Genomic DNA, 20139 nt, shown 5'->3' on the forward strand with positions numbered 1-20139 from the left:
TTTGCCTCTTGATCTTTCACGTGTTTGGGCTCATAGCCCCTCAGACGCGGCAGTCCCACCACGAGGTGCAAAAAGCATGGGATTGTTTAATGAAGAGGAGAAATGGAGCATGAGTTACTCGTGAATCACGATGGGCTGTAATGAGAGAGCATCAGATGCAGGGCGGGCTGATGGATAGATGCATTATCACTTATGCTGAGTAATGCAACACGAACATACATATATTAAAATGCTGGTAGTTATTAAAGCTTCACATGACTTGGGCTGTCTGATAAAGAAGATATATTACCTTCAGATTATAGAAATGTGTGCTGTACGGGGGTAACTTACTTATTAACGGTCCTGGTTATATCGGACTTTATTAGATTCACCTGATTTTTGGCAGGACTGTGATTAAGTAGAGGATGTTTTTTCAATGTTTCTTTAATTGGATAAGGCCAAAAACAGACATTCCTGTCTAGTTGTTTTATTTACAAAAATTTGATTTAGTTTTATGAAAATGTATTTTATCAAGATACAAGTTGATGTTGTGATTTGAAATAACCCATATCTTTTATCAATATGACCCACTATGATGCATGACTATAGAGTGGTATCTTAAGGGGGTAGTATTTGTTATGTAGTGTACCCCAAAGTCATGACACCAGCGTGGCACACAAGAAAGCACTGTTGCTTGCATTTGAAAGAGAGACAAAGGAAAGAAGGGGGGACATTTCTTCTGTATTTCGAACATAAGAGAGTCGGGGAATAAAGCAATAACTCGGTCTCAATGCTACAGCGTCTACCTGCTGAGCTGCCAGGGCCCTCGGGTGTTTTCATTATGTGCATCTATACTTTTTACTTTTCGCATGTATCCACATTAAACACCCTCACAGCGTCACACTGAGGACGATGCTTGGCATTGTCCGAGATGTGTGAACAAGACTGAGAGAAATCACAGCAAGCTGACACACTGTTTCCTGTGAGCTCTAACTGAGGTGTCTCGAGTCCAACAGGGTGCACACACACAAAAGTAGTAAAACTGTCAACTCTGTTCATATCTGAGGGCATACTTTCTTATTTGTCACAAATCATCTGCACATATTTGAATATATCCTTTGGTATTTAATGCAAATTCTAGCTACATTAAATCTAAAATTATACTGTCACTTTAGTTCTCAGTTTCTAAGGTCCTGTGATTTCTTTCTGAACGGATCAAAAGGGAGAGTTGGTCTGCATGAGCTACTCAGATCAGGTACAATGTGATGGATATAGCCTGGAAAGATAAGAAATGTTAAATTAACAAATGAAAATGCGAGGGGATTTAATCCACTTTGTGTCGGGGGAAGAATGAAAAACGTCTGGAAGCTGAAGGTCTCTTTTCTTGCATGAAGTCAGTCGGGAAGGGCTTTGTTTTTCAGCCAAGTGGAAAATTGGATTTTCTCAGTTTAAGACAAAATGGCAGCACACCTCCAGCTCCTCTCAGTGGGACCCGATTAAATTCACTCAGGGTCCCAGTCTCTATATTTAGGGTCTGGACATGTGACTGAACTGCTGCTTTTGTCACAGACAACTACACTAAGTAGTCAGAGGCAGTTGGGGGTAAAAGACATGTTGAACAGGAGGTATTTATCATTTCTGCTCTGTGAACACGTTCAACCTAAAAGCAGAATATTTTCAATCATGCAACAAAAATACAAGCTGAGAAAATGTCCAGTGCAAGAATCATGTGTAATAATGTAAATGCATCACTCGACTAATAGCTGTGAATGGTTCCTCTCAGGAGACGCAGGAGGACGACCAGGTGTCCCATCAGTCGTCTACCAGCCGTCTGTCCAGGTCTCCTCTGAAAGGGGTGAAGATCATGCAGTGCAAAGTCACCATGCTGGACGGCTCCGACTTCTCAGTCAACGTGGAGGTGAGAGCTTGTTTTATTGAATGATATTAGTACAAACCGTGTACAAGTTCACACGCATACATTGTTTAGGTTGACACACATTTTAACAAACATCAAACACACTTTTATTTAAATACATGAGCTAAAGACTCCATACCTGCTGGGAAACTTACTTGATATACTTTGTTTATATTTTGGATTTATTTGGGTTATTTATTTCAGAGTTCACTTTTTAAGATTTAAGATGAATATTTTGCAAGAGGGCCGTAAATGCTTAAAGGGGAATATGGCAATAGTACATCTGTGTAAACTGATATACAAACGCATTTAACTTGAGATTAAAGCTGCAAATGTTCTTTATCGACAACTACTTGGATAACCCGTGAATCATTATTACATTATCTATGTAATGTCTTGTCTTTCATCTGGACCCTGAGTCAGTAATAACGTTTCATCAATCAGAGTATTTTTAAGAATAAAAGGTTACATCTTATTAAATGTGTCTTTGGTCCTACATGACATTAAACTGAATATCTTTGATTTATGCACAAAAACGACCATTGAAGAGTTCATTTTGGGCTTTGGGAAACACTGATTGACATTTTCTCACCATTTTAGAAACTGTTATACACCAAACAACACTTTTTTTAATCGAGACAGTACTTGACGGGTGAATCGACAGTTAAATGAATCATTTGTTGCAGCGATACTTGTGAGAAATGAAATGTTATGCAGCATACTTGGCCTTTCCCATTGCCTTGCAGGAATGCCGCAGCACGGCATCAGTCTGTAAATTAGACTTTGAATGAAATGTTCATGATTGTTTCATCAATGCTAATTTAAAATACATTATTCTTTCATTACCTGGAATGTTGGTAGTTCGATCCGGTCCATTTAACCGCGACCATTAGGGTGAGCTTTGTGTAATGGGTTAGAAGAATGCTACAGATATAATGTGCAAACGGAAAATTCACCTTTTTTCAGGATGAAACTAATTTAAAATGGCCTCTTTATTCACTTTTCTAATTTCAGAGGCAGTTTGGCTTGTTTATTCAGAAGTCTGAAGGCATACTTATTTACTTATTATGCTCCGTGACCACAAAGTTAAAACATAAGCATTCTTTGCAAAAAGGGTGAAGGGGTCCATGGAAAAGTACATTTTCGATAAACACTAAAAAATATTAAAATGATGTTTGACAGATTACCAGAACTTTTGATTTCAGCATTAAATATGAATGTATCCCTCAAAGACCCTGCCATAAGGAGCTAAACAGATAACAGCGTTCTCCTTCTGCTCGGATTACTTCTGTGTGTATCAGTCTTATGATACCAGGCCTGTTGAATTCAAATCTGCTATTTTGACCGCCCTTCTTAGAAGTAGGGATTTCATGGATTTCACTGCAAATTTGCTTTGTGCCAAATTGCTTTGTGGGATTTGTTTTTCCTCCAAAGCTTCTCTGTGTAGTCTTGAGAGAAAAAAAGTATTCCTATAACGTTTCTTAAATGTTTAGTTCGTACTTCAAAGCTCTTCCGCAATCCTGAAATAAACCCAATGAGGAAAAGGAATAATCAGTGGAAAAACACGTGTCGTTGTGTTGTAAATGTGTAGCGCCCAACTCCGCCACCCCAGCTGTGTGGCTTTCATCCTAAAGTGGTCAAAATTAAATATGGAAATGGGGTGAGTTGCAGAAAGAAGAATTGGAGCATGTGAATCACGATGTGTTAAAATCAGAGAGGAGGGTCAAGTGTTGATGGATTTGTTATTTTCTGGCCAATGTAACAAAAGACCAAGATAGGTACGAATGTCACTAGAGAGTGGCAGCCAGTGTGCTATTTTAAAGGGTTCTTATTGTGCTTTTTGGGGTGCTCTATAGGTTTCTGTGCATGTAAATGGTCTGGAAGGCTGAAATCACAGTTTCTTTACTCCCACACACTCCCTCCTTGCCTGGAATGCCTCCTTTGGACTTTTTGGTTTACTTCTGTAACCGTCACATCACTATGTAACACTCACACCTCTGTTGGCTAGCGCTCTAACGAATTGTACATCATAGCCATCTCTATGTGGTTGACCAATCGCAACAGAGCCGGCCAGCTAACCAATCAGAGCAGACTGGGCTCTGGTTTCAGACGGAGGGTGAAAAGAGGTGCTGCAGCACAGGCAGTATGAGAGAAATAAAGAGCTTTTTGAAAATTAAAGCATGTAATCATTCCACAGTAGAGGCACAGATACAAAATATGAACCTGAACATTAGCATAATAGGGCCTCTTTAATAATCCATCTCATCAGGATTTGGTGGTTTTCGCAGCACATTTGCATTTCTTTTATGTTGAGTAGCTTAATAAGGATAGTTTTTCCCCAAAAAAACAGCACTGTGAGCCGTGAGTGGAACAAACACTCTGATTATCTATAGTTTTTACCGTCGAGGATTCCGAAATATCCCCTCGCATGCACGTCAAGGAAAATGTATTTCTGTTGTAAATGAGTGCCACAGCTCCCCAACATAAAAGCTTCTTTCTGCCTTCAACAGTCATTCTTTCTCGAGAACATTATGAATTCAGGAATAAATCTGAATAGTGACCTTATTTGACATTTCACTTTGACATATTTCCCTCGTTCGCAATAGAAAGTTGAGACATTTCTCAAAGTATTAGTTTCAACTTGTATGCACACAGAAAGCAAGGAGTACCAGACCCTCCTCCTGAAATCTCTTCGGAGCAGATTCCTCCCCACCAGGGGTTTGGACGGGGGGGGGGGGGATTAGTCCCAGACAGTTCAGAATATGAAATGGGAGCATTTGTTGGAGAGAATCAGTGTCATCGACGCTCTGTGTGTTGGCATGACGATTGGTGTCCCGCTGTGGCAGAGGAAGACTTCCTAAGGACAGGGTCTGGAACTAGGGGTCACTTTGGACTTATTGCCCTTCAAATGGCCAAAAGGTGGGGAACTCATGAATCTAAAAGATGTGAAATAACTACACATAAGGATTCAAGCAATGGGCATTTACAACAGCAATAATAATTGTTCTGTATACTTGTTTATAACTCATTATTTGGTGTCAGAATTTTATATTATAGTTTGCACAGTCATTTTCAGTTTGATCCATACAGTGATCCATCTTTTTAGTTTTTTACAGTTTGATTTTACACAACCAAAGTACAACAAGACAATGTGTGTTTTCTGAGTTTGAGAGGAATAAAATAAAGCAGGAAGTGTACAAAAGCATATTTAGGCTACGCTGGGAAAGACTTTGCTTGGCAGTGATTTTTTTTTCATTACCAATATTTCATATATTTACTTTAAGCTTTTAGTCCCCGTCAAGCTCCAAAAACTCTTCATCTGCAATTGAACAAATTAAATACCATGTATTGAGTGTGGCTTTTTAATGTTATAACAGCAGAAAGCAACTTAATCTCGTTAGTAAAAAGTTTTTTTTATTAAATTACATTATTAAATATAATTAGTTAAAGGTCACATGTCATGCTTTTCCGGTTATTGCCCGTCCCCTTGTGTGTTATGAAGGTTTTTATGAATGTAAACGGTGTGCAGAGTCAAAACCCTCAAAGTACACCCTGTAGGAAGTAAAACTCTAAAACAGAAAATACCTCCCCAAAACGCCTCGTTGGAGATACGTCACTGTCCATTTGATTCTTCCGGGTACATCATGATGTCATGTCGTCCCCGGAACGAAATGGACCAATCCGTGGAGCCGTTAAGTTCGTGGAGCCGTTACGTTGAGCCCCCGCTGATTGGTCCAAATTGACCAATCCACGGACTTCCTCACACACACACTCACTGCATGCAGCTCTGCTGATCTCTCCTCCGGGCTGCAGGCTGATAACAGACAGTTGGGATCGCGGCGAAATTCTCTCTGCAGACCCATTCTCACAGCGTCTATCAACCTTTTTCTTACTCAATATCAAGCCACACTTATTGTTTTCACTTCGGCTGTGACTTTGTGTGTGCTCAGGGTGAGTTTGGCTGTGTTTCGCTGTGTATAGCTAAACAAGGAAATCACACCTCCACGGAGCTCAGCGCGATTCACAACGTCCCGACCAATCGGAGCACACTGGGCTCACAGGGAGGGGGGGGAGAGCGCTGCAACGAGCCGTTTAGTGGAGAGAGTGAATACACATACTTTACAGAGATGCTGTATGCGATTCCAATGTGAGTTTGGAAAATTGCACAGTATACATCTATTCTAGTAGACCTCAACAATGGAATTATGATCAGTGGAAATGGCCATGACATGAGACCTTTAAACAACTTTTTCATTTATTTTTCATTTGAAAGTGAGATTCCTGAATTATCTAAATAAATAGTTTCAATTATCCTGGACAGAAAATCTACAATCTGCCTTTTTTTTGCCTTCCTAATTATCATTGAATCTATTAGGGGCCCCTTTTCAAATCCACATCACACACCCCGAGGGGTTTATCCTTATAATAACTTTAACTAAAGTGACTAATCTCTGGTAATGTGATCCTCTCTTACAAATCACACTGAAGACATCCAAACATCGGCTTTACACTAAATAAGTGTGTCTAATAGCAATTGAATCCATGTCCCATCTGTTTGTCCTGTAATCTCCTCTGGCACAGATCTCACCCTCACACTGACACCATGACGTGAGGAATACTGAGGGTGGATTACAGCGCTTTTAGGCTGGAGCCACACGAGGACGATAACTCAAATGAACCGAAATCGATATCAAAAAAGTCTTCCGTCCACACGCAACAGGCACCAGAAGGCGCTGGAGACGCTGTAGTACATATGCCGGGCCTGTAAGTGGCGCTGTACTCCTGCCACAAAAGCAGCGAAGAAGACTTCCCACGCATTGTTGCCATGTTTGCCCTTCGGTTTATTCTCCGCTGTGGACACTCTGGCTCTTTTTCTCCCTCCTCGAGGCAAGCGTTTGCTCCTGCTGTAGATATCTCCGGTTTGCCACCAGCAGATGACAAAACACCCATCTCTCCGCCTCTTGCAAGGAACAAAGGGACCGTGCGGCAGATTTTCAGTTAGATTTTTTTCCGCCGGTCAACATGTCCGTTAAAGTTTAAATCTTCAGGACAAAATTTGAAAAGTGCCGGTCAGAGGTCGTCTTTGTTATTTATTGAGCTTTAAAACAAATTGATAACGACTATATAATAATATAAGAATAAAATACGGAGCCTCTCTTTTCCTGCCCCTCTCCTGACAGCCCAGCAGCTGAGGCGCCACCTCTTAGCTCCGGAATCCGATTCACTTCCAGCTCCAAAAAAAGCTTCGTCGTTGACGTAGATGCTGAAGACCACAAAGAAGTCTTGCATTTCGCATGTGATGTTTGTAAAGTCGTAAGAGGATAACCAAAGCGAACAGCGCTTCAATACAATCGGCCATTGTTGTTGTCGATTTGAGGGATTTCCGCGCAGTTTAGATTTTATGAAGCAGGCACGTAAACGGTGACGTCATGACGCAGCAGCGGCAGCTCTGGGCGGTGTGAACAGAGCGGGAGCAGAAAAGGGAAACCGGAGCTGAACCAGAAAAGCTCCCGCTCGGAGCTAGAAAGGGAAAGCGCTGGTGTGAAAGCCGCACGAGAAGGAGAGGTGGGGAGAGGCGGGGCTATGGCGTCATCGTTATCAGGAAATGATCGTATAGGCGTAAACACGGAGCCGTTTGCCCCCCCCAGACCGTTTAGTTTGCAGATCTACCCAACCTTGGGACCCGTTATCGTTTTATGCGTTTCCATGTGGCCGAACAGTCTATATCTGGGGTTCCCAACCCCCGGAGGTGTTACTGCCGGGCCGCGAAATAGCTGTGAGTTTATCGTAATATTTGCAGAATTATAAATATATAAAAATATGATATCATAATATTTTTTTCAAAAAGTGTTTAATTTGTGCACCTATACCAGTCATATTATTTCATCCAGTAGCCTAGTTAATCTTTCACCAGAAAACAGTTGAAAATGGCTTTTATGATGTTCCGAGGGATTCGCCGGATCAGTCTCAGCAGCTCGTGCGCACGAGAAAGTTACCGGTGCGCCAAGTAGGAAGAGGAGAGCACAGGAGACAACCGTTTAATTGCAGACTGTTGTGTTTATGTGGGGAAAGGGCAGTGCATACATTATTTGAGATATTTTTCAAACTCAGACTTCATTTTAAGGACATGTCGGCCAGGGGTGTAGAGCTATCTGTTTAAGCACCGGATTGGCAAAACAGGAGAGTCTGTAAAGCAGTCTGCCTTGATCTAAGAATTCATGTCTGGGACTCTCACGGTATCTGCTGCCCGCAGCTGTTTGACAGAAGGAAAGCCTCCTTCACTTCATGAAATGGCTGCAGCACCAGGAGGCAGCGGGACGTGTAACTCCGCCTCTGAGAAGTGCAGCACCAGCGTGCCGAGAGCTGTGCCTTTTTACGCACCGCCTTCACTGTGTTTACCTTCATCAGAACAGCGAGTGACTGCAGGCTGCTACGTGTTAACCACACACACCTCTACACACATCTCTACACACATCGAACTGCCCGATTACTCCCCCTTTTATTAGTTTTATGAAGGAGATGTCCAGTCACCAAGGCGCATGATGTGTGTGTGTGTGTATGTGCTCTGCTCAGCTCAGCTCTGTGTTCGGTGTGTTTGTGTCTGTCCGACTCCGGCATTTATTTTCAAATGACCATGAACAATAATTTACACACATCTGGCTAACTCCATAGGTAGCCTATATGCGGGTGTTAATAAATTAGTTTAATCTTAATCTCGATCTAGTGCTAAATGCTGTCGGACGTGCACCGGAACGAACGTCACTATCATAATATCTTCTGAAAACACATGCCAGTCTCTCACACACACACACACACACACACACACACACACACACACACACACACACACACACACACACACACACACACACACACACACACACACACACACCCTGGCGACCGGACATCTCCTTCATAATGCGCATTCTCCTCGTTTTCCCAGCATTCACTGGATTATCCGTAAATCATACAAACAAAACCAAAACATTGATTTATCTGTTTTCCCGTTTTGGTTTAAAAACTGAATAACGTCGGTTTTTTGGTTTTCCGTTTTTCCGAAAAACCAAAAAACGACACCGGTTCTTTTTTAAACGTTGTTAATATGTTTTGGATGCATATTGTTCTAGTATTTGTTCAGGCTGTTACATACAATTAGCCTCTGTTGCTACCTGCTGGTGGTGAGTAAATATTAAAATCAGTTCAAATTGACAACCGGTCCGCGATTTTTTTTTTGAATGTATCTGCCGGTCCTTGGAACAATAAAGGTTGGGAACCCCTGGTATATATGATAGAGAACTGTAGCGGATATGACCGTTATCGTCCTCGTGTGGCTAGGGCCTTAGAGGAGATGAGCGCATGAGGAAGGAGCAGAGAAACATATACATATGTATTCATCCGTCCAGAAAACTTGAGATATCCCAAAAAAATTCTTATAAAAAATAGAAACCTGTTGCTAAACTTAAAGCTCCCATTCTCTTCACAAGTCCTTTTATTTGTTTTATGTCAACATCATAAATCATCAAGACAATGACAAAACTCATGTTCACTAGTTGCACCAGTTTCTAATTGTATGTCTTTGTAAACTTAATATCTTTTAATTGTATTTGTTGGGGAAATACTTTCCAAGGTCCATAACTTTGAGTCACTTCAAACTGTCCTGACTGAGCACACACACCTCGTAACCTTGGCTGCTGGGCTCTCTGTGTTCTGTCTCCCTGTTCCTGCCTGTTGGCGTCAGCTGATAGAGGTGTCATGATTCTATCTTGTTATGCAGCATGTTGATGATTCTCTCTGAACTAGCTCAACACACGGGTCTGGGGTAGAGTTCTTCAGATTTGACGTGGCAACTCTCCCGTGAAGTCAGAACCTCTGGCTCTTGGACTTGTGATGTGAATTCTCCGGGCGATGCTCCTAAATAAACCATAATATATATATTCTCTTTTTTCCTTTTTTTTCTCACTCAAATTAATAATTACAACAAAGTACAAAAAAATAATAATAATAAAAATAAATTTAAAAAAAACCAATAATAATTCTCAAATAGTCTCGGTCATGTTCAACAGGGGCAAGAAGAAGCTTAAAAAAACTGTTCTGGTCCTACCCCCTCTAGCATATATGTTTCTTATAAATAGAATATTAGGTCATCGTCATCAGCGACATGTTTGTCTTGTTAATTTGTTTGCTTTTTGTTTGTTTACAAAACAATCAGAAATAAATTACTTTTACAAGAAATAACAACAGATGGGATTTTACAGGTCCTGTTCATAACCATTAATGATTTGGCTCTTAAATAATACTTTCAGTTTGGATAGACTTGTACAATATTTCAGTGCATCGTTACAGTTATTCCACAGACTAACACCTTTTGATGAGATGCAATGAAGTTTGGCATTTGTTCGTACGGGTGGTTTTTTGAAAATGCAGTTTCCTCTCAACATGTGCATGCTTTCTCTCCGTGTGAGAAGTCCCTGGATATGAGGTAATTGTTGATTTGCGGCTTTGAACATCATTTGAATAGTTTTATAGTCAACCAGGTCTTGTGGTTTTAGTGTTTTTAGTTTGATGAACAATTTATTTGTTGGTTCTCTGTACGTAGTTTTATGTATAACTCGTATGGCTCTTTTTTGCGCTATGAAGATAGGATGTGTATTTGTTTTATATGTGTTCCCCCAAACTTCCACACAATACATCATGTATGAAGGAGCAGTACAGCATAAACAAAGAAGCTTGATTAATTAGGTATTTGGCTTTATTCAGAATTGCTATTGATTTGGATATTTTGGCTTTAATAATAATAATAATATCTTTAATTTATATAGCGCTTCTCATCTGCCAAGACAAATCTCGAAGTGCTTATATGTGGTTTCCAACTTAATTTATTGTCTCTGATTACTCCAAGGAATTTTATTACCGATACTCTTTCTCCTTCACGAGCCGGTGACTCCCACTGCACCAGAAGTTTCCCCACAGTATTCAGATATAAACCTATGTGCAGTAATAACATCATAATTGTACATTTTAATAATAATACATTACATTTAAGTCACTTTATGAAACATGTCACACACAAACTGATATGCAATGAGGTTAATTATAAAAAATTCATTGGCAGTGGGACATTTCTTCTCTTTTATTACCATTTATTTACATTTTATAGATAGAACGTTTAATTAAACTATATTTAGTAAGACTAGTTGTGTGCACAATCCAAAAAATCCAAAATACGTAGTGGAATTAAAATAAATATATACAATGTTAATCTAAAGAGGACCTCAATTCCTTTGTGTGGGGAGATACGGCTGGTGGAAACATAACTATTGAGAATACAATGAAAGAGAACTGAGAGTTGAGTGTGCAGACCCTCCGTCAGGATTGCAGTGTAATAGAGAAGCAATCCCAGGATAGAAGAAGTGAGTAAATATAGTCCTGCCGAGGGAACATTAAGAAAGACTTTCATGTGAGTCACACGGCACTGTCTGAAAAGAAATGTCTTCAAATTTGTTCACACGGCCGCGACTCGTGACGGAGTCAGGAACATTTTTATAAAGAGTGATAATAGGAAATCAAGCTGTGCCGTGATGCAGAGAGCACGAGTCACACCTGGATGATGCTGGTCCTGGAACAATGCTCGCAATCACAGAAACCACGTCTTCACTGATGAAGGAACAATGAAGAAGGAAGTGGAAATGTGGCTAATTAGTTGATTGCGTACCAGAGACGTTGCCATAGCTTCTTATAAGGCAATACAACAAAAACATTTGACATTAAAATATCCGGTACCACTTTACAATAAGACTACCCTTATAAAGGATTAATAAAGGGTTTATAATTAGGTTATGAATTAGGTTGTACACACTTTATTAATCCTTAAGAACCATTTATAAACCAGTTCTAACATCAACACAGGCTCACTATTTGGCAAGATGACTAAGCCTTATATTGGCTACCTAGCTTACTTCGTCTTCTTCATCAGCCAGCATCCTTGGTATCTGTTGTTCACTGAGTTGATCCCCCCTTCCATCTTGATGTTTCTTGGCTTCTCTTTATGACCATTTATTTACGAGTTGCTACCATTTCTAATAAGGCTTATCAGTACAGATACATGTGGGCTCACTATTTGGCAAGCAACCGGTCACAGTTGCCCTGTTTATCTCATGTCTTATAAAAGCTTATTAATGATTTATAAAGTGCTCACATGAATTACAAATTATTTATAAACCCTTAGTCTTATTGTAAAGTGGTACCAAATATCCAAACAGCTGAGAGAGCAGCTTACAGTGTTTGACACGGCGATACAATTGAGGTCAGAAGATCCTCGGGATAATTGCCAGAGAGTTCTTCTCCTCCCATTTTAAAATGTTATACCGCTCCATAGTGTCAAGATTTGACATTTTTATCCACCTGACCTCGTATTTCCAGCTCCGCTCAATTTCCTGTGGGAAAAATGTCTGCAGTAATATTGTCCTCCTCTTCCTGCAGCTGAACCTGCTCCGCTTCAGAGGTTGTTCTGCCTCAGTGGAGGGAGACAGAACATCCCGCAGTGTTGTTGTTATAAATCCCTACTTCTAGAGTACATGGCAATGCATGTTGACTTCTATTAGATTCATGCAACAGTTAGTCATGTAATCAATTACTTCAGTAAGAGTAGAATAAGATTTGGCTTTTTCTTCAGATGAGTGAATTTCTCTCAATATTCACTTTAAAATTGGTCTTACATTTTTATCATAATAAAAATAAACGTTGTAAATCTCCAAATGCACTGCAACTACTCATGTTTCTAAAATTAATAATAATCTTGAAATTGATGTTGATCACATTTCATTCCAATTTCCTTCTGATTTCATAAAGTACCGCAGGAGAAATAGAATATAAGTCTGTTACTCTAACATCTCTGCTGTTTGTCAAAGCTGTGACCAAATCTAAAGTGTGTGTGTGTGTGTGTGTGTGTGTGTGTGTGTGTGTGTGTGTGTGTGTGTGTGTGTGTGTGTGTGTGTGTGTGTGTGTGTGTGTGTGTGTGTGTGTGTGTGTGTGTGTGTGTGTGTGTGTGTGTGTGTGTGTGTGTTGTGTGTGTGTGTGTGTGTGTGTGTGTGTGTGTGTGTGTGTGTGTGTGTGTGTGTGTGTGTGTGTGTGTGTGTGTGTGTGTGTGTGTGTGTGTGTGACCATATCTCCTGAGAGTCAGACTGCCTCCAGTGGAGCAGACGGCAGAGCTGCAGCCAATGACATCCGGCACTCAGCTATCGATCGGTTTTAAGCATTCACATAGCTAATTGTTCGCCTTGAGCTCTGGGAATTTGAGTGTGTATTTATACTACCGTGCTTTTTATAGAAGGAATGGATACAGACAGAGTGGCCCAGTTTGTCAAGAGAAGCTGCAATACCCCCGAGGTTCAGCTATCGAAGGAGAGGCTCTGTGATACTGCTGCGTCATGACGATGATACAGGCTATTTGGTCTTTCATGTGGCTGTTTGGCAGAAGCTGGCTTTGAGTTATTGATCGTGCTATTTGTTGATGCCATTGGAATCAACATCATGACACAAAACAGATATGTTTTCTTGCTTTTTTATTTTAGGTTGTTTGTTTTTGATAATATTGAATATGGTGTAGTTTTATCAATATTTCCACCCATATTTTTCATTTTTCTGATCCCAGATAATCTAGTTATAAGTTGTTAAGATTCAAAAGTCCTTAATGTGGACTTGAATGTGTAATTAATGAAAATACTTCCCTGTTTTAAATATGTTTCTTATGTCTTTCTCACAGAAACGAGCCAAGGGCCACGTGCTCTTTGATAAAGTATGCGACCACCTCAATCTGATGGAGAGGGACTACTTCGGCGTCACATACAGAGATGTAGAGAATCAGAAGGTAAAAGAAACGTAAAAAAGCTAAGAATCCGTTTTTAAGAAGAAGAATAAAAGCAGAATTACTGAGGCCGTAAAGTCTGTCTATAAAATCTAATTTAGCAAGTCCTTTAGAAGAAACGGGAAATGGTTATTAGTGATTTGCTTTCAATTGTGTGATGAGTCATGCGTCTGTGCTTGTGTGTTGCAGAACTGGATAGACCCTAACAAGGAGCTGAAGAAGCAGATCAGGAGTGAGTAATCTAATAAAGCCACTCAAGTATTTTGTCCTGAATGGCTAAATGAGGAGTATGCAATTATAAAATGCTGATAATTTAATGTTCTCTCTGCCTCTCAGCCGGTCCCTGGAACTTTGCTTTCAACGTCAAGTTCTACCCTCCAGACCCCGCACAGCTCACTGAGGACATCACAAGGTCAGTGAGCTTCCTCATGGTGGTTTCTGGGCCTTTTGTTTTCCTGTGGGTTTGTGTGCATGTCAATTGTCTTCAGAGGCTAGAACCCCACTGTTCCCTCCAGGGGGAGTTTCTTTCCCACACACTTCCCCCCTGAATGAAATGCCTCCATTGGACTGCTTTGTTTACGTCTGTAACAAAGTGTCGTCACTATGTTAAACTCACGCTTCTATTGGCTAGCTCTCCAACACATTGTACGTGATGGGTGGGACATCTCTAAGTGGTTGACCAATCACAACAGAGCCGTCCAGCTAACCAATCAGAGCAGACTGTACTCTGGTTTCAGACAGAGGGTGAAAAGAGGACAGACAGTATGAGAAAAATAAAGAGCTTTTTGAACATTAAAGGATGGAAGCATCTCACAAAATGCAAATATAAACCTGAAAGACGGCATGATAGGTCCACTTTAAATAGTTTCCCTGGTTAACAATTCTTATTAGTGCACTTTGAATCTAATGATTAGAGTCAAAGTGATGGCTCGGTAATTAGTCTAGTAAGGTAAAATAACAGATTATGCCAGCAAGTAGTTTTAATAAGGCTCAACAATAACCATTTAGTGTTCCTCTCTCAGGTACTACCTGTGTCTGCAGCTGAGGGATGATGTGGTGTCGGGCCGGCTGCCCTGCTCCTTCGCCACCCACACGGTGCTCGGGTCCTACACAGTGCAGTCTGAGCTGGGAGACTACGACCCCGAGGAGTTAGGCAGCGACTACATCAGTGAACTGCGCTTCGCACCAAACCAAACCAAAGAGCTGGAGGAGAAGGTCATGGAGCTCCACAAGACCTACAAGTGAGTCTTGGCAACCTTTTACTAAACAGTTGTTGTGTTGATTTCTAACATGTTTTGATGTCGGGATGGATCGATGTGTAAATCAGTGAAATACTCTTGACTAAATAACCAAGGTCACATTTTAAAACTCTACAAGTGGAGGTTTTCGGCTTCATCTGAGCTATGCTGGTTTGGTTCGATGAAGTTGGTAGTGGCATGATAACTACATGTAGGCAAACAAACCCTAAACATTGTTAGAATTAGATTTTAATGATAATCATACATCTCTTTTTAAAGATTTGTACACCATTCAAACTTTATTAACAATGATTGAACAATTTGAGAACAAATAAGCCACGTGTGAACCTTTTTCATACGTAAAATAAAGGCATTTCCAGCCCGATTCTCTCAGTCTAACTGTGGGAATGTTTACAGCCTGGAATAATAATCTGTCCTGAAAGACTGCGTGTCTCCAGACGTTGGATTTGTGTTTTCCTTTTGATGTTTATAGCTGGCTGTATTTTGTCTGAGCCCTTCATTGTCCCTGTATTACAATGATTTGTGGGTAATTTGATGCCGTCCTGTGTAGCCCACTGGATAGAGGAAGGCAATGACAGTGCAAAGATGAATGTCTCTCCAAAGACTCCGCTATGCTAAAACAGATGTGCTCAAAGTACTCTGTGTTTTGCTTTGGTTAAAAGCATCCATAAAAAAAACCCATTTTCCAAAAGCTTTTATACAATTAAACTCTGATTTATCCCCGTTTTTATATCTTCAAATCAAATCAAATCAAGTTTTATTTATATAGCACATTTATAAAGATTTTTGGTGGAGCCAAAGTGCTGTACATATAATAAAAATAGCCTACAGTAGAGACACTTTACAGCAAATACAACAGCACAGATTGTTCAGAATATCAGTATGAGAAAAACGACACCCTCTGTCCTTAGACCCTCTGTCCTCAGACCCTCTGTCCTTAGACCCTCTGTCCTTAGACCCTCACATCGTACAAGGAAAGACTTCCAGAGAAAACCCACAGTTTAAAGGGAACATGGGAGAAACCTCAGGGAGAGCAAGAGAGGAGGGATCCCTCTCCAGGACGGACAGACGTACAATAGATGCCGTGTGTAAATCCAAGAGATATATTTTACAGCATATAGACCGAATGTTAGGAAATGCATGCGTCTGTAATAAGAAGATGAATCCACGAGGATGTCAGCTACAATCCTGTGGAAGCCATCAGGGAAGCAGCATGACGAGACCAAGGCAGGACCGCAGAGACAGGTTCAGCCACGACCCGAAGTCCACGACTTAATCCAGAACTCAGGATAGAGGATCCAGGGCACAGGACTACAGCAAGAGGATCAGCCTCGACTCCGGATCCCGGCGTAGATATAGACACAAAACAAGAACAAAGATGTGGCTGGGTTAATCGGAACAAGAGAAGACACAGACACAGACAGAGAGGGAGAAGGTCATTGGATAAAAGTGATTCTTGATGACCCTCTAGAAAGATCTCATGAACTTCCCCACTCAATCTATCAAGACCCGAGCAGTTCTATTAGATGTAGGACAAGAAACAGAGATAGGGAGCACAACAACCTATCTCTTCGTCAGATGCACTCCCCCGCTTATCTAATCGACTCTGTACCCCGTTACCCTCTGTACCCCGTTACCCTCTACAAGGACATAGACCAGCAGAGGGAAAATGGGGGGTGTGTAGAGTCCCATATGTTATCGGGCTCTACCTCTTAAGAGTTGCATATTCACATTGGTCTGAAAGCTTTTTATTTGCTATAACTAATCGTATTCACCCTGATCTGTTTGCTCTGTCAGGGCGATGACACCTGCCGAAGCTGAGATACACTTCCTGGAAAATGCCAAGAAGCTGTCCATGTACGGCGTGGATCTTCACCACGCTAAGGTAACGAGTCACTACACGCTTCTTGCTCCTCATATAGAAATAATATTGTCTTTCACTTAAAAACGAAATATCTAGTGATAGGAAATAAGGTTTATAGACGGCTGATCCCGCTTGTTGAAAAAGAATAGTTTTTTTACCAAGTGTGTTGAATTCAAATGAATACAAATGTCAGAATTCTGACTTTTCTCACTATTGTGACTTTTCACAGAACTAACAAATAAAAGTCACTCGTGTCCCTAGTCCTCCTCCGCATGTGATGGTTTGTGTTCCACAGATTCATTTCAAAAGTGTGCAATTGATTTGATAAACTTAAATGTTTGTAGTTTTTTAACACAAAATGAAACGAATGCATTCCACTCACGCAGTAAACCGCGACGCTTGCCTCCACAACACCGCTGCTTCACAAACATGCCGGCTGCCACAGTAATGCCTCCGTTTAACATGCCACTGCTGTGTGTCGCTGATTGACTGACGTTATGTCACGACCGCCTCTGTGGAATCAGGGGGTAAAGAGGGGGGGGGGGGGGGGCAGCTCGACTTGAATGATTTTCCGTCTGGCCGTTTGTAATCCGCCGGCCAGATGGGATCAAACGAGTCGGAACACGGGCAATCAAAAGAGAGCGCTGGGTTACAACTACAGGACCGCCGTCATCATAAAAGAAAATTACAGTCATCAGTCTAGATATGAATCGGTTCGCAAAAGCGCTTTGAAAGTCAAAATGGGGGTAGATGTGAGCGATGGAAAGGATATTGCTTCCACAGATCAGAAAAATGGAGATGACAGAGATGAGGAGGCGCCCTCGATCAAACGGAGTAGACATCAATGCTCGGGGTTTGATGTGTGAGTCAGTTTTGATACACAAGAAAAATATGTACATGTCAGACCAGCATCCCTCTTTGTCTTCTCTCCTCTCTCATTAAACGCAAAGTTGGTAGGGAGTCTCAATGAGAGCTTGGCTCCAGCTGAGGGAGAGGTAAGAGGCTGCATCTCATGTGCTTCCCTTTGTGTGTGTGTGTGTGTGTGTGTGTGTGTGTGTGTGTGTGTGTGTGTGTGTGTGTGTGTGTGTGTGTGTGTGTGTGTGTGTGTGTGTGTGTGTGTGTGTGTGTGTGTGTGTGTGTGTGTGTGTGTGTGTGTGTGTGTGTGTGTGTGTGTGTGTGTGTGTGTGTGTGTGTGTGTGTGTGTGTGTGTGTGTGTGTGTGTGTGTGTGTGTGTGTGTGTGTGTGTGTGTGTGTGTGTGTGTGTGTGTGTGTGTGTGTGTGTGTGTGTGTGTGTGTTACTCACTCGTGCATGGTTACATACCAAGATGTTATTTAAACATCCCATTAAGACTGATTGTTCCTGCTTTGGACTTCCCTCTGGAAGCGTCGCCATTGGCTTCACCTGCTCATCTCATGCTTTGCGCAGCGAAGTGCATCCTTTTGTGCTTCCTCCACCATTACATAAGTCTGCACTGTTGCTTTCAGCCACACAGTGCGTCACCGCAGCCTGCATAGAGAAGATTAGAGTACCATGTGCCTGCTTCCACTCGCCACCTGCCTGCTTTACCCCGTTATTATCACAAACTTGGCTCTGTTAAATTCGACTTTACCCTGCTGTGCGCTGGCGCCTGGATCTCCTGTGTTTCCTGTAGAGTTTAGTAAAGTTTACGTTGCGCTGAACACAAAAAGAAAAAGTAATATGTTGGACAGTGGCTTCTTCCGGGATGCCGTGTCTTCAAAAGTACATATTTTGAATGAAGTTCCTTAAACTAATGTTCTGTTTTGTGTTGTCTCTTGTTCCCAGGACTCTGAAGGCGTGGAGATCATGTTGGGAGTCTGTTCTAGTGGCTTGCTCATCTACAGGGACAGGTTGCGGATCAACAGGTTCGCCTGGCCCAAAATCCTCAAGATCTCCTACAAGAGGAACAACTTCTACATCAAAATCCGTCCTGGCGAGGTAAGAACCTGTTCCTCCATGCATTATATGGATGTCAAGACATGCAGAATAAACTAAGCAAGTTCTAAACTTCCTATTCCTGTATAGAATGTCCGTTAAGTGATATTTCACCAACTTAATAATGTCAACTTAAATCAACTTTATTGGCACTGTACAGCTGTTACACTTCAGTAAAGCGTTAGAATTGGACAGGAATATGGATTCGGGGAATAATTAAATGTGTTGGAAACAAGGAGTTACTTTTTTGAAGATATACATTTTGAAGATATTACTTGGAAACAATATCATTTATATTAATAAAATATACTAAAATAGTGTGTAGTGAATGTGACAAGTGTTTTGTCTCTTTTGCAGTTTGAGCAGTTTGAAAGCACAATTGGTTTCAAGCTCCCAAATCATCGCGCTGCAAAGCGGCTGTGGAAGGTCTGTGTGGAGCACCACACCTTCTTCAGGTAAGAACAGCAGAGGGTCTTTGGCTGGGGTAGAAAATAACTTTGAAACTGCTGTAGGTATCTTATCATTTTGAAAATAACGTCGAATTTTCCATAAATGCCATTATATTGACTTGTTCTGGTGTCCGGTGTTCACTACCGATAAGTGGTTACAAAACATCTCCCTTGGCACAAAAGAGACGGTATCGTGTCCATAACTGGACTCGCCAACAGAAACGACTTTGCAATACTTTCTTGTTTATTGGTAACTGCCATGCTGGTTCTGTAAAGATATGTTCACTGATAATCCCAATAGGTGATTTATTTGTAGTGTAATAGAAACAGTGTTTGGCTGTAAGTTGTTGTCATTTGGCAACGAGCCATGCCTGAGGGCCCTCTTGAGAATATTCAAATGAGTAGGAGATGTTATGTTTTACATTGCGCAGCTTAAATCTGTGTTATTTCAGTTTTGATTAATGTGAATGTGTGTACCTTGTGACAGGCTTGTATCTCCCGAAGCACCACCGAAGAAGTTCATGAGCCTCGGCTCTAAGTTTCGCTACAGCGGCAGAACGCAGGCTCAGACCCGCAGGGCGAGCTCTCAGATCCAAAGACTGGCGCCGCTGTTCGAACGCTCCGCCAGCAAACGCTACAACATGTCCCGCAGCTTAGACGGAGGTGAGGAGCAGCTGAGAGGTTTCATTAATTGCCGGCTAAAGTGCCACCCAAGTAGCGTTTATTCCGGTTTACTGCACACCTTTTACATTTGTGATGTTCCTAATTTTAGATTATTGTTTATTGTGGGTTTTCTGAACTTGTTAAAAGTCACCTATTGTGCGAAATCCACTTTTCATGTCTTGTATACATCAAC

General features: G+C 41.3%; 1 protein-coding gene across 1 annotated transcript in view; it reads left to right on the forward strand.

The window, feature by feature from the left end:
- The window catches only part of epb41l3b (erythrocyte membrane protein band 4.1-like 3b), a 49196-nt gene that overhangs the window by 10937 nt on the left and 18120 nt on the right, over window positions 1-20139 (forward strand). The window contains 10 exon segments of the mRNA XM_034104778.2: window positions 1763-1897; window positions 13656-13760; window positions 13947-13989; window positions 14094-14169; window positions 14780-14998; window positions 16814-16901; window positions 17831-17875; window positions 18685-18837; window positions 19192-19289; window positions 19771-19946. Of these exon segments, the coding sequence (XP_033960669.1) occupies window positions 1763-1897; window positions 13656-13760; window positions 13947-13989; window positions 14094-14169; window positions 14780-14998; window positions 16814-16901; window positions 17831-17875; window positions 18685-18837; window positions 19192-19289; window positions 19771-19946 (1138 nt within the window).

This window comes from Pseudochaenichthys georgianus, chromosome 17 (genome assembly GCF_902827115.2).
Source record: "Pseudochaenichthys georgianus chromosome 17, fPseGeo1.2, whole genome shotgun sequence".
NCBI classification, from domain to species: Eukaryota; Metazoa; Chordata; class Actinopteri; order Perciformes; family Channichthyidae; genus Pseudochaenichthys; species Pseudochaenichthys georgianus.